The 12,623-nt window shown below is 63.2% G+C and overlaps 2 protein-coding genes across 3 annotated transcripts in view; one reads left to right on the top strand and one right to left on the bottom strand.

Annotated features, from left to right (window-relative positions):
• Positions 1 to 352, top strand: part of Parvg (parvin gamma) — a 20,051-nt gene extending 19,699 nt beyond the window's left edge. The window contains exon 12 of the mRNA XM_069995849.1: positions 293 to 352. Within this exon, the coding sequence (XP_069851950.1) occupies positions 293 to 352 (60 nt within the window). The remainder of the gene's footprint in view (positions 1 to 292) is intronic.
• Positions 353 to 2,657: 2,305 nt separating this feature from the next.
• Shisal1 (shisa like 1) overlaps positions 2,658 to 12,623 on the bottom strand; it is a 71,866-nt gene continuing 61,900 nt past the window's right edge. For both annotated transcript variants that reach the window (XM_069995855.1, XM_069995856.1), the window contains exon 5: positions 2,658 to 3,905. In XM_069995855.1, coding sequence (XP_069851956.1) covers position 3,905 — 1 coding nt within the window. In that variant the 3' untranslated portion in view covers positions 2,658 to 3,904. The remainder of the gene's footprint in view (positions 3,906 to 12,623) is intronic.

Below are 12,623 nucleotides of genomic sequence, written 5' to 3'. Positions count from 1 at the left end.
GGGGCGGGGGAAGCGGGGCCTCCACGGGCCCAGGGCCTGGCCGGGAGCAGCGCAGGCGCGGCCGCACCTGGGTCTGTGTGTGTGGTGCCCAGGCCGCGGTTCAGCCAAGCCCTGAGCCCCCTTCTGGTCAGCCGAGGCCCAGAGAGGTCAGAGGGCCGGCAGGGGTCACCCAGCAGGTGGAACGGTGCCGTGGGCAGAGACCATATGCCCTGACCATAGGGGGCAGCCAAAGAGGGGTCCCAGCAGCTCCTGGAACCACAACCCCCTGGGGACTTGGGGGACCCTCTCCTAGGGGGCCACCGATCCCCAGGGAGGCAAGGGTGAAGTGACCCTCGGTGGCCGTGACCTCTGACCTCTGAGGGAGGCCAGGCCACCGGCAGGCTCCTCCGGGCAGGGGAGACGCGCGCCCACACTACAGGAAGCCGGCTCGACACAGGCTGTCCCCCTCCTCTGGCCAGTGGGGACACTGAGGCACGGGGCCGGACCCTGCCTAGGCCCGGTGCCCCCACTCTAGGCTCCTGAGTCTCCCCCTGGGGGCGCAGGCGTGGGCTGAGGCCCTGGGGCTGCAGCTGCTCACAGGGACGTGGCACTGGCGCCAGGACCTCCGGCAGAGGCCCTGAAGCGGGGGTTGGGGGGTGGGGGGTGGGGGGGCAGGGGGCGGGGGAGGTTGGAGGGGGTGGGGGAGGCGAGGGGGCGGGGGAGCGAGGGGGGTGGGGGAGGCGAGGGGGGTTGGGGGGTGGGGGGTGGGGGGCAGGGGGCGGGGGAGGTTGGAGGGGGTGGGGGAGGCGAGGGGGCGGGGGAGCGAGGGGGGTGGGGGAGGTGGGGGGTGGGGGGGCAGGGGGGTGGGAGGTTGGAGGGGGCGGGGGAGGCGAGGGGGGTTGGGGAGGTGGGGGATGGGGGGGCAGGGGGGTGGGAGGTTGGAGGGGGCGGGGGAGGCAAGGGGGTGGGAGGCGAGGGGGCGGGGGAGGTGAGGGGGGGTGGGGGTGCAGGGGGGTGGGAGGTTGGAGGGGGTGGGGGAGGCGAGGGGGCAGGGTGGGCAGGGGGGTGGGAGGTTGGAGGGGGCGGGGGAGGCGAGGGGGCGGGGGGGAGCGAGGGGGGCGGGGGAGGTGAGGGGGGTGGGGGTGGGGGGCAGGGGGTTGGGGGAGGCAAGGGGGGTTGGGGAGGTGGGGGGGTGGAGGGTGGGGGGTGGGGGGCAGGGGGCGGGGGAGGTGAGGGGGGTGGGGGGTGGGGGGGCAGGGGGGTGGGAGGTTGGAGGGGGTGGGGGAGGCGAGGGGGCAGGGTGGGCAGGGGGGTGGGGGGTTGGAGGGGGCGGGGGAGTTGAGGGGGGCGGGGGAGTTGAGGGGGGGCGGGGGGCGGCCAGGCTGGCCGGAGGGCCGTGTGCCCCAGCTGAGCACCGGCCTCCAAGTCTGTCCTGGGGAGAGGGGGAGGGTGGAAAATGCTCTGCCTTCAAGAATGTTCTCTCTACTTTCCACGGCTGGGTGTCGTGAGAGCACAGTGACCGACCTGGTGGCCAGTGTGGCCTGAAGGACACTGGACCCCCGGGACAGCCCCTCCCCGTGTGCTGGGACGGACACTGGCCCCCCAGGAACCCCCCTGTGCTCTGAGTGCTGGGACGGACACTGGACCCAGGGACCCCCCCCCGTGCTCTGAGTGCTGGGACAGGGGAGGGCTTCCCTTAAATGGATGGACTTCTAGAAGATTCTGCTCTTGGTTTGATAGGCCTTATCACAGCATTGGGCAAAGATCTGTGGGACCGCTGCCAGCAGGGGCCTGGTACACGCACGTGCTCAACCGGGGTGTGGGTGGACGGGGCTCTGGACGGTGGTGGGGGAGGGGGTGGACGGGGCTCTGGACAGTGGGGGGGAGGGGGTGTGGGTGGACGGGGCTCTGGATGGTGGGGGGGGAGGGGTGTGGGTGGACGGGGCTCTGGACAGTGGGGGGGAGGGGGTGTGGGTGGACAGGGCTCTGGATGGTGGGGGAGGGGGTGTGGGTGGACGGGGCTCTGGATGGTGGGGGAGGGGGTGTGGGTGGATGGGGCTCTGGACGGTGGGGGGGGAGGGGTGTGGGTGGATGGGGCTCTGGACGGTGGGGGGGGAGGGGTGTGGGTGGATGGGGCTCTGGATGGTGGGGGGGGAGGGGGTGTGGGTGGATGGGGCTCTGGACGGTGGGGGGGAGGGGGTGTGGGTGGACGGGGCTCTGGACGGTGGTGGGGGGGGAGGGGGTGTGGGTGGACGGGGCTCTGGACAGTGGGGGGAGGGGGTGTGAGTGGATGGGGCTCTGGACGGTGGTGGGGGGGAGGGGGTGTGGGTGGACGGGGCTCTGGACGGTGGGGGGGAGGGGTGTGGGTGGACGGGGCTCTGGATGGTGGGGGGGGAGGGGGTGTGGGTGGATGGGGCTCTGGACAGTGGGGGGAGGGGGTGTGAGTGGATGGGGCTCTGGACGGTGGTGGGGGGGAGGGGGTGTGGGTGGACGGGGCTCTGGACGGTGGGGGGGGAGGGGTGTGGGTGGACGGGGCTCTGGATGGTGGGGGGGGAGGGGGTGTGGGTGGATGGGGCTCTGGACGGTGGTGGGGGAGGGGTGTGGGTGGATGGGGCTCTGGACGGTGGGGGGGAGGGGGTGTGGGTGGATGGGGCTCTGGACGGTGGTGGGGGAGGGGGTGTGGGTGGATGGGGCTCTGGACGGTGGGGGGGAGGGGGTGTGGGTGGACGGGGCTCTGGACGGTGGGGGGGGAGGGGTGTGGGTGGACGGGGCTCTGGACGGTGGGGGGGAGGGGGTGTGGGTGGATGGGGCTCTGGACGGTGGTGGGGGGGAGGGGGTGTGGGTGGACGGGGCTCTGGACGGTGGGGGGGAGGGGGTGTGGGTGGATGGGGCTCTGGACGGTGGGGGGGAGGGGGTGTGGGTGGACGGGGCTCTGGACGGTGGTGGGGGGGAGGGGGTGTGGGTGGATGGGGCTCTGGATGGTGGTGGGGGAGGGGGTGTGGGTGGACGGGGCTCTGGACGGTGGGGGGGGAGGGGTGTGGGTGGACGGGGCTCTGGACGGTGGGGGGGAGGGGGGACGCAGGACCTGCTCAGAGGCTCGGCCGTGCCAATGCCCGGGCTGTGTAGCCAGCCACGCCCGCCCTTGGCCTCAGCCCCTGCAGTCCCCTCCCCAGCCACCAGGCCTTCACAGGGTTATGGAAACCGATTCCGGAAGAGCCTGCCCCCCTGGCAGGGCCCAGCGCCCTGCGGCTCTCTGCGCACACCGCCAAGGACATGGCCGGCCCCCCGCCCTGCAGGCAGGGATCCCCAATAAAAAACAAACCAAACCACCAAGAAGCACACCCCGAATCCCACACACTCGCGCACGCGCGCACACACACATGCGCACACGCACACTCAGTGCTCTGACACGGCGAGGCTGGCCCGTGTGGGGCCCGGCAGGCCCCCGGGTCCCCGTGGCTGGCACAGCGAGGCTGGTCCGTGTGGACCCCGGCAGGGCCCTGGGTCCCCGTGGCTGGCACGGCCAGGCAGCTCCGTGTGGACCCTGGCAGGGCCCCGGGTCCCCGTGGCTGGCACAGCGAGGCAGCCCCGTGTGGACCCCGGCAGGGCCCCGGGTCCCCGTGGCTGGCACAGCGAGGCTGGTCCGTGTGGACCCCGGCAGGGCCCTGGGCCCCCGTGGCTGGCACGGCCAGGCAGCCCTGTGTGGACCCCGGTGGAGAGGGCACTATTGCTGTGGACGGGCCGGCCTGGCCCTGCGTGTGCTCCCGGCCTTGGAAGTCCGTGGAGGGGGAATGCCGGCATTTCCTCTCGAGCCCCGCAGCCGCTGCCTGGCACTGCCCGCTGCCCGCTGCCCACGCAGATGTCCTCGGGCCACGCTGGCCGCGGCGGCCCCACGTCCCCTTCTCAAGGCACAGCACGAGGGTTTTCTGGGAAAAGTGGAGAGAAACAGAGCATCAGCCAAGTGTTCTCCAGGGACACGGGGGACAGGAGAGGCCACAGGCCCCTCAGGAGAGCTCCGGCCATGCCAAGAGACCAGGCGGAGGCGGGGGCAGACCAGGCACAGAGGGTGGACGGCCGCTGGAGAATCAAACAGAACCCACGCGCCATCCAGCCAGGACGATCCCCAGAGCTGACCTGCGCCCAGAGCTGACCTGCGCCCAGAGCTGACCTGCGCCCAGAGCTGACCTGCAGCCCAGAGCTGACCTGTGCCCAGAGCTGACCTGTGCCCAGAGCTGACCTGCAGCCCAGAGCTGACCTGTGCCCAGAGCTGACCTGTGCCCAGAGCTGACCTGTGCCCAGAGCTGACCTGCAGCCCAGAGCTGACCTGTGCCCAGAGCTGACCTGTGCCCAGAGCTGACCTGTGCCCAGAGCTGACCTGTGCCCAGAGCTGACCTGCAGCCCAGAGCTGACCTGCAGCCCAGAGCTGACCTGTGCCCAGAGCTGACCTGCAGCCCAGAGCTGACCTGTGCCCCAGAGCCATCCCATTAGTCCACACTACACAGCAGGTCTGGGCTTGGAGGAATCATTAAACCGTGTGTCACGGGATAATTTTTAACACAGGGAGCTCTGGGAAGGAGCGGCCAGGAGGCCCGCAGTGGACAGGGTGGCGGCTCGGGCTGCCAGCAAGTTCCAGGGGAGCAGAGGGACAGAGACTCCACCAGACCCGATCTCCGTTCCCATCCCAGGAGCAGGGGCGGGAGACGAGCCCTACCCACGGAAGGGGGCCTGGGGGCTCCTGCTCCACCCCTGCGTGGTTAATCCACAGTCACAAATACTAACTACATGAATTTAGAGCCAGGATAGACCACTTCCAAGCGCCCCGTCAACAGAAAACCCTGCTGAATGTGATTTTGAATTCTTGTTCCCAGGAATCCCTCTTAAATAAACGACTCTCTCTCTCTCTCTCTCTCTCTCTCTCTCTCTCTCTCTCTCTCTCTCTCTCTCTCTCTCTCACACACACACACACACACACACACACACACACACACACACACACAATGGAGCAGCAGCCACAGCCCTGGGCAGCAGTGAACAGAGAAGTATTTAACACCAGGGCTATGTTTGACACAGACCTAAGAACTGAGACTATTCCAGAAAAGATGACAAAGGCAAGCGAGACGTGCTATAAATAACGAGCCCCAGGGGGAGGAGGTATAATAAACATGTCTTGTTCATTTGGAGCGGGGTGGGGGTGGGTCTAAGCAATTGGGAAGCATGATAATCCACGGGAATAATTCGGGGGGAGGCTGGGGACACGGAAATGTCGAGGTGGCTGCGGGCCAGAGGACGCGGTCTTTATCAGGAGACGGGATTAAGTGTATCGCACCATATTTTAATTATGAGGGTGACCCTGGGAATTAAAACACGGCTTTGCAAATTATCAGAAGGCAGACGCAAAAAATGAAACAAAGAAAACAGAGGCCATATGGCAAAATCCACCACCCCACACCAGCAAGGGAAGCAAGAGCGCCACCACAAACCCAGGACGGAGACAGGAGCAACGCGCAGCTGCTGGATCCATAAATGCCAGGGGGCTGCACACACACACACACGGGCTCTCTCTCTCTCTCTCTCACACACACACACATACACACACACACACACGGGCTCTCACACACACACACACATACACACACACGGGATCTCACACACACACACACATACACACACACGGGATCTCACACACACACACACACATACACACACACGGGATCTCACACACACACATACACACACACGGGATCTCACACACACACACACATACACACACACGGGATCTCACACACACACACACACATGGGCTCTCACACACACACGGGCTCTCACACACACACACACGGGCTCTCTCTCTCTCACACTCACACACACACACATACACACACACACACGGGCTCTCACACACACACACACATACACACACACGGGATCACACACACACACACACATACACACACACGGGATCTCACACACACACACGGGCTCTCACACACACACATGGGCTCTCTCACACACACACACATGGGCTCTCTCACACACACACACACACATGGGCTCTCACACACACACTCACACACACACACACGGGATCTCACACACACACACACACGGGCTCTCACACACACACTCACATACACACACACACACGGGCTCACACACACACACATACACACACACAGGCTCTCACACACACACACGGGCTCACACACACACACACATACACACACACAGGCTCTCACACACACACACGGGCTATCTCTCTCACACACACACACATACACACACACACGGGCTCTCACACACACACACTCACATACACACACACAGGCTCTCTCACACACACACACACACATACACACAGGATCTCACACACACATACACACGGGCTCTCACACACACACGGGCTCTCTCACACACACACACACACACACGGGCTCTCACACACACACACACACACACACACGGGCTCTCTCACACACACACTCACACACACAGACGAAGGGTTGGGGTTAGCTCAAGGCAGAGCGCTTGCCTGGCCAGTAAGCCAGGCCCCAAGTTCTGCCCTCAGCTTTGCATAAATAAGAAAATAAATAAATATTCTAGCAAAACAGAATCCAAAGCCGGAATTGACCCTGGTCCCACACAAAACCACAGGCAGCGCAGCGCAGAAAGGTTTGTGGCAACAGCCGCTGAGCCGCAGAGCTCTAAGCTCGCAAAGTGGCCCATTTTGTGCCTTGCAGACTATTTAGAAAGAAAGAAAGAAAGGACAGAAATAGAACAAACAAACGCACAGCAAGAGGCACGGGAGGAGGAGGGTGCCATGACTCCAATACCCCGCACTGCTGCTGGTGTTGGGCGTGGACCGGGCAGGGTCCAGGCCGGACTCAGGGACCTGCACGCCGGCGCCCACCCCGTCAGGCCGGCCTAGAATTTAGGAAAGAAAAAGATGGTGGGGGATGCCGCCACTAGCAAGTTTATAAAGTAAATCTGTATAGAGGAAGTCTCACTTCTAGCATGTCACAGAACAAGGAGCAGGGAAAAGACTCAGGAACCTAACGACTGTGTGTGTGTGCACGCGTGCATGTGCATGTGTGCATCATGTGCAGCAGAATCCTTTACCCAACTACTCCTGGTAACATACACGGTTGTTACCACAAGTAGAAGATACAGAACATTTCCTGATAGCGACATTAAGAAAACTCGAAACCACAATATCAAAGCTACAGAATTGAATTGGATTCTCCCACCAAGAAGGTCATAAACTCTTTTGTTTTTTGTTTTTTTTTTTTGGTCGGTCTGGGCCTGGGTGCTGTCTCTCAGCTCTTCAGTTCAAGGCAAGCGCTCTACCACTTAAGCCACAGCACCATTTCTGGTTTTCAGAGTGGTTCATTGGAGTTAAGTCTCAGGCACTTTCCTGCCCTGGGCTGGGTTTGAACTGCGATCCTCAGCTCTCAGCCTCCTGAGCAGCTGGGACCATGCACGAGCCACGGGTGCCCAGCTTTTTTTTTTTTTTAAACATAAGTCCTAAGTCAAACAGGGTAGAAACCCAAACACTCAACGCTCCGGGCACCGAGGGGCCCGAGGCCCCTGAAAACAATCAAAAAGCTTAGACAATAAAAAATTCAAACTTCAGAGCAAAAGAAAAGAAGATAAATTATAAATAAAAATGACATTTCTGAGCTAGTCGAGGATGCCGATTGCATTCAGGAGCTGGAAGGCAGGAATGAAGTGCCCAACCGAGAAGGCTGGAAGTCACAGACGGAAATGAACCCGAGGAAAACATGGGACATTCCGAAATGGAGTTAAGACAGCAGGAGGGGGAGGGAGGGAGGGAGAGGGAGGGAGGGAGAGAGGGAGAGAAAGAGGGAGGGAGGGAGGGAGGGAAGGAGGGAGAGAGAGGGGGAAGGGAGGGAGAGAGAGGGAGGGAGGGAGGGAGAGAGGGAGGGAGGGAGGGAAAGAAGGAGGGAGGGAGAGAGGGAGGGAGGGAGGGAGGGAGGGAGGGAGGGAGAGAGGGAGGGAGGGAGGGAGGGAGATAGAGAGGGAGAGAGAGGGAGGGAGGGAGGGAAGGAGAGAAAGGAAGAGGGAGGGAGGGAAAGAGGGAGGGAGGGAGGGAAGGAGAGAGAGGGAGGGAGGGAGGGAGAGAGGGGGGAGGGAGGGAGGGAGGGAGAAAGGCAAATCCAGAATGTAAAATGAGACACCCCCCCCCCCCATCAAGGCCTCTCTGAGCACCCGCAGGGCCCTGCCCTGTCTCCCTGGCTCACCTCTGCCCAGGAGAATTTCTAGTAGCTTCCAACCTGGTTTCTCCCCAGCCCTGCCCCGTGTCCCTCACGGGAGCCCTGCCCATGGAGCCGAGATTTGGCGTCTCAGGACACAGCTCAGCGGCCACCAGCCCAAGGGAGACAAAAGCAGAGAGCAGGAGGCCCCGTGGCCGCGTCCACTGTCCCTCGGCGTGGCCGCGTCAGGTGGAGTACTGAGATGCGAGACATTGTACCCCTGCATGCTGCGACCGTCCCCAGAATGCCCCCTCCCCCCGCCAGGACCTCCTCTCTTCAGGTTCAAAACCAAACTCATAAGCTTCCCACTAAACCCGCTCTGCCTCTGCCCCACATCTCAGTGCCTGGCAACTCCAGTCGAGTTACCCAGGTCCTGTCCATCGGCTCCGTCCAGCTCTTCCCTGGCCAGCGCTCTCTGTGTTTGGCATAGAAACTCCGGCTGGGGCACACGGCAGCCTGACCCCAACTGCCTCACGCTCACGGTGAGCACGCTCATGGGAACACGCTCACGGTGAGCACGCTCACGGTGAACATGCTCACAGTGAACACGCTCACGGAGAACACGCTCACGGTGAACACGCTCATGGGAACACGCTCACGGTGAACACGCTCACGGTGAACACGCTCACGGAGAACACGCTCACGGTGAACACGCTCACGGTGAACACGCTCATGGGAACACGCTCACGGTGAACACGCTCACGGAGAACACGCTCATGGGAACACGCTCACGGTGAACACGCTCATGGGAACACGCTCACGGAGAACACGCTCACGGTGAACACGCTCACGGTGAACACGCTCACGGTGAACACACTCATGGTGAACACGCTCACGGAGAACACACTCACGGTGAACACGCTCACAGTGAACATGCTCACGGTGAACACGCTCACGGTGAGCACGCTCATGGGAACACGCTCACGGTGAACACGCTCACGGTGAACATGCTCACAGTGAACATGCTCACGGTGAACACGCTCACGGTGAACACGCTCACGGTGAACATGCTCACGGTGAACACGCTCACGGTGAACACGCTCGCAGTGAACACGCTCACGGTGAACACGCTCACGGTGAACACGCTCACGGTGAACTCGCTCGCGGTGAACTCGCTCGCGGTGAACACGCTCGCGGTGAACACGCTCACGGAGAACACGCTCACGGTGAACACGCTCACGGTGAACACGCTCACGGAGAACACGCTCACGGTGAACTCGCTCACGGAGAACACGCTCACGGTGAACTCGCTCACGGAGAACACGCTCACGGTGAACTCGTTCACGGAGAACACGCTCACGGTGAACACGCTCACGGAGAACACGCTCACGGTGAACACGCTCACGGTGAACACGCTCACGGAGAACACGCTCACGGTGAACTCGCTCACGGAGAGCACGCTCACGGTGAACTCGCTCGCGGTGAACACGCTCAATGTGAACACGCTCACGGAGAACACGCTCATGGAGAACACACGGAGAACACGCTCACGGTGAACTCGCTCGCGGTGAACACGCTCAATGTGAACACGCTCACGGAGAACACGCTCACGGTGAACACGCTCGCGGTGAACACGCTCACGGAGAACACGCTCGCGGTGAACACACTCACGGTGAACACGCTCACGGAGAACACGCTCACGGTGAACACGCTCACGGAGAACATGCTCACGGAGAACACGCTCACGGTGAACACACTCATGGTGAACACGCTCACGGAGAACACACTCACGGTGAACTCGCTCGCGGTGAACACGCTCAATGTGAACATGCTCACGGAGAACACGCTCACGGTGAACACTCTCACGGAGAACACACTCACGGAGAACACACGGAGAACACGCTCACGGTGAACTCGCTCACGGAGAACACGCTCAATGTGAACACGCTCACGGAGAACACGCTCACGGTGAACACGCTCGCGGTGAACACGCTCATGGAGAACATGCTCGCGGTGAACACGCTCACGGAGAACACGCTCACGGAGAACACGCTCACGGAGAACACGCTCACGGTGAACACGCTCACGGAGAACACGCTCACGGAGAACACACTCACGGAGAACACGCTCGCGGAGAACACGCTCACGGAGAACACGCTCGCGGAGAACACGCTCGCGGAGAACACGCTCACGGTGAACACGCTGACGGAGAACACGCTCACGGAGAACACACTCACGGAGAACACGCTCGCGGAGAACACGCTCGCGGAGAACACGCTCGCGGTGAACACGCTCACGGTGAACACGCTCGCGGAGAACACGCTCACGGAGAGCACGCTCGCGGAGAACACGCTCGCGGAGAACACGCTCGCGGAGAACACACAGAGAACACGCTCACGGAGAACACGCTCACGGTGAACACGCTCACGGAGAGCACGCTCACGGAGAACACGCTCACGGTGAACACGCTCACGGAGAACATGCTCACGGAGAACACGCTCACGGTGAACACACTCATGGTGAACACACTCACGGAGAACACACTCACGGTGAACTCGCTCGCGGTGAACACGCTCAATGTGAACATGCTCACGGAGAACACGCTCACGGTGAACACTCTCACGGAGAACACACTCACGGAGAACACACGGAGAACACGCTCACGGTGAACTCGCTCACGGAGAACACGCTCAATGTGAACACGCTCACGGAGAACACGCTCATGGTGAACACGCTCGCGGTGAACACGCTCATGGAGAACATGCTCGCGGTGAACACGCTCACGGAGAACACGCTCACGGAGAACACGCTCACGGAGAACACGCTCACGGTGAACACGCTGACGGAGAACACGCTCACGGAGAACACACTCACGGAGAACACGCTCGCGGAGAACACGCTCACGGAGAACACGCTCGCGGAGAACACGCTCGCGGAGAACACGCTCACGGTGAACACGCTGACGGAGAACACGCTCACGGAGAACACACTCACGGAGAACACGCTCGCGGAGAACATGCTCGCGGAGAACACGCTCGTGGTGAACACGCTCACGGTGAACACGCTCGCGGAGAACACGCTCACGGAGAGCACGCTCGCGGAGAACACGCTCGCGGAGAACACGCTCGCGGAGAACACACAGAGAACACGCTCACGGAGAACACGCTCACGGTGAACACGCTCACGGAGAACACGCTCACGGAGAACACGCTCACGGTGAACACGCTCACGGAGAGCACGCTCACGGAGAACACGCTCACGGAGAACACGCTCGCGGTGAACACGCTCACGGAGAACACGCTCACGGTGAACACGCTCACGGAGAACACGCTCACGGTGAACACGCTCACGGTGAACACGCTCACGGTGAGCACGCTCATGGAGAACACGCTTGCGGTGAACACGCTCACGGTGAACTCGCTCGCGGTGAACACACGCTGCCTCTCTCTCCCTTGAGACCCTCTAGCACCTCTGCTCATCATTTAGCCACCCAGGCCCCCGGAGGCTCCAGCCCCAGGACCTTGGCACCTGCTGGTCACGCCGCCCTGAGCAGTGGTGTGTGACACGGCCCTGACTCCCAGACAGGATTCGCCTTCAGTGCTCCAGAGAGCCGCGGGTCCTCCTCTGGGAACTCACGGCCCTGGCCCCGCCTCACACAGCCTGGGAGCGAGGGGGGCAACGGCCCAGCTCACCCAGCCCTGCCCCCCCACATACACAGCCTGAGGTCCAGCGGCGGTCTGCAGTCTGGATGCTCAGCCTGTCTGGGGTGGTGTGGATGGGGAAAGTTTCTAGAAGCACTGGCTCTGTGAGTGCATGAGGAGCCGGGGCCAGGCTGCCAGGAGCAGTTCTGATCACCCTTGGAACCACACCCGGAGGAGCGGCCGGCCGGGCCGGAAGTCCAGCCCGTGAGCGAACCACCGGGCCCGCACTCTTGCAGCCGTCTGGCTGGGGTCTGTGGCCTGGCCGCCCCTGGGCCCCGGGGAGTGGGGTGCGGAGTCTGCCCCGGTTGCCTGGCCTGGGCCCCGGGGAGCAGGTGCGGAGTCTGGCCTGGGCCCCAGGGAGCGGGTGCGGAGTCTGGCCTGGGTCCCGGGGAGTGGGGTGCGGAGTCTGCCCTGGTTGCCTGGCCTGGGCCCCGGGGAGCAGGTGCGGAGTCTGGCCTGGGCCCCGGGGAGCGGGTGCGGAGTCTGGCCTGGGCTGCCCGGCCCCGGGGAGCGGGTGCGGAGTCTGGCCTGGGCCCCGGGGAGCGGGGTGCGGAGTCTGGCCTGGGTCCCAGGGAGCGGGTGCAGAGTCTGGCCTGGGCCCCGGGGAGCGGGGTGCGGAGTCTGGCCTGGGTCCCAGGGAGCGGGTGCGGAGTCTGGCCTGGGCCCCGGGGAGCGGGGTGCGGAGTCTGGCCTGGGCCCCGGGGAGCGGGTGCGGAGTCTGGCCTGGGCCCCG

The sequence above is a fragment of the Dipodomys merriami genome, unplaced genomic scaffold (assembly GCF_024711535.1).
Source record: "Dipodomys merriami isolate MVZ:Mamm:240054 unplaced genomic scaffold, mDipMer1.0.p SCAF_1028, whole genome shotgun sequence".
Lineage (NCBI taxonomy): Eukaryota > Metazoa > Chordata > Mammalia > Rodentia > Heteromyidae > Dipodomys > Dipodomys merriami.
Note: the sequence above shows the minus strand (reverse complement) of the source record. Positions and strands in the feature narration are given on the sequence as shown.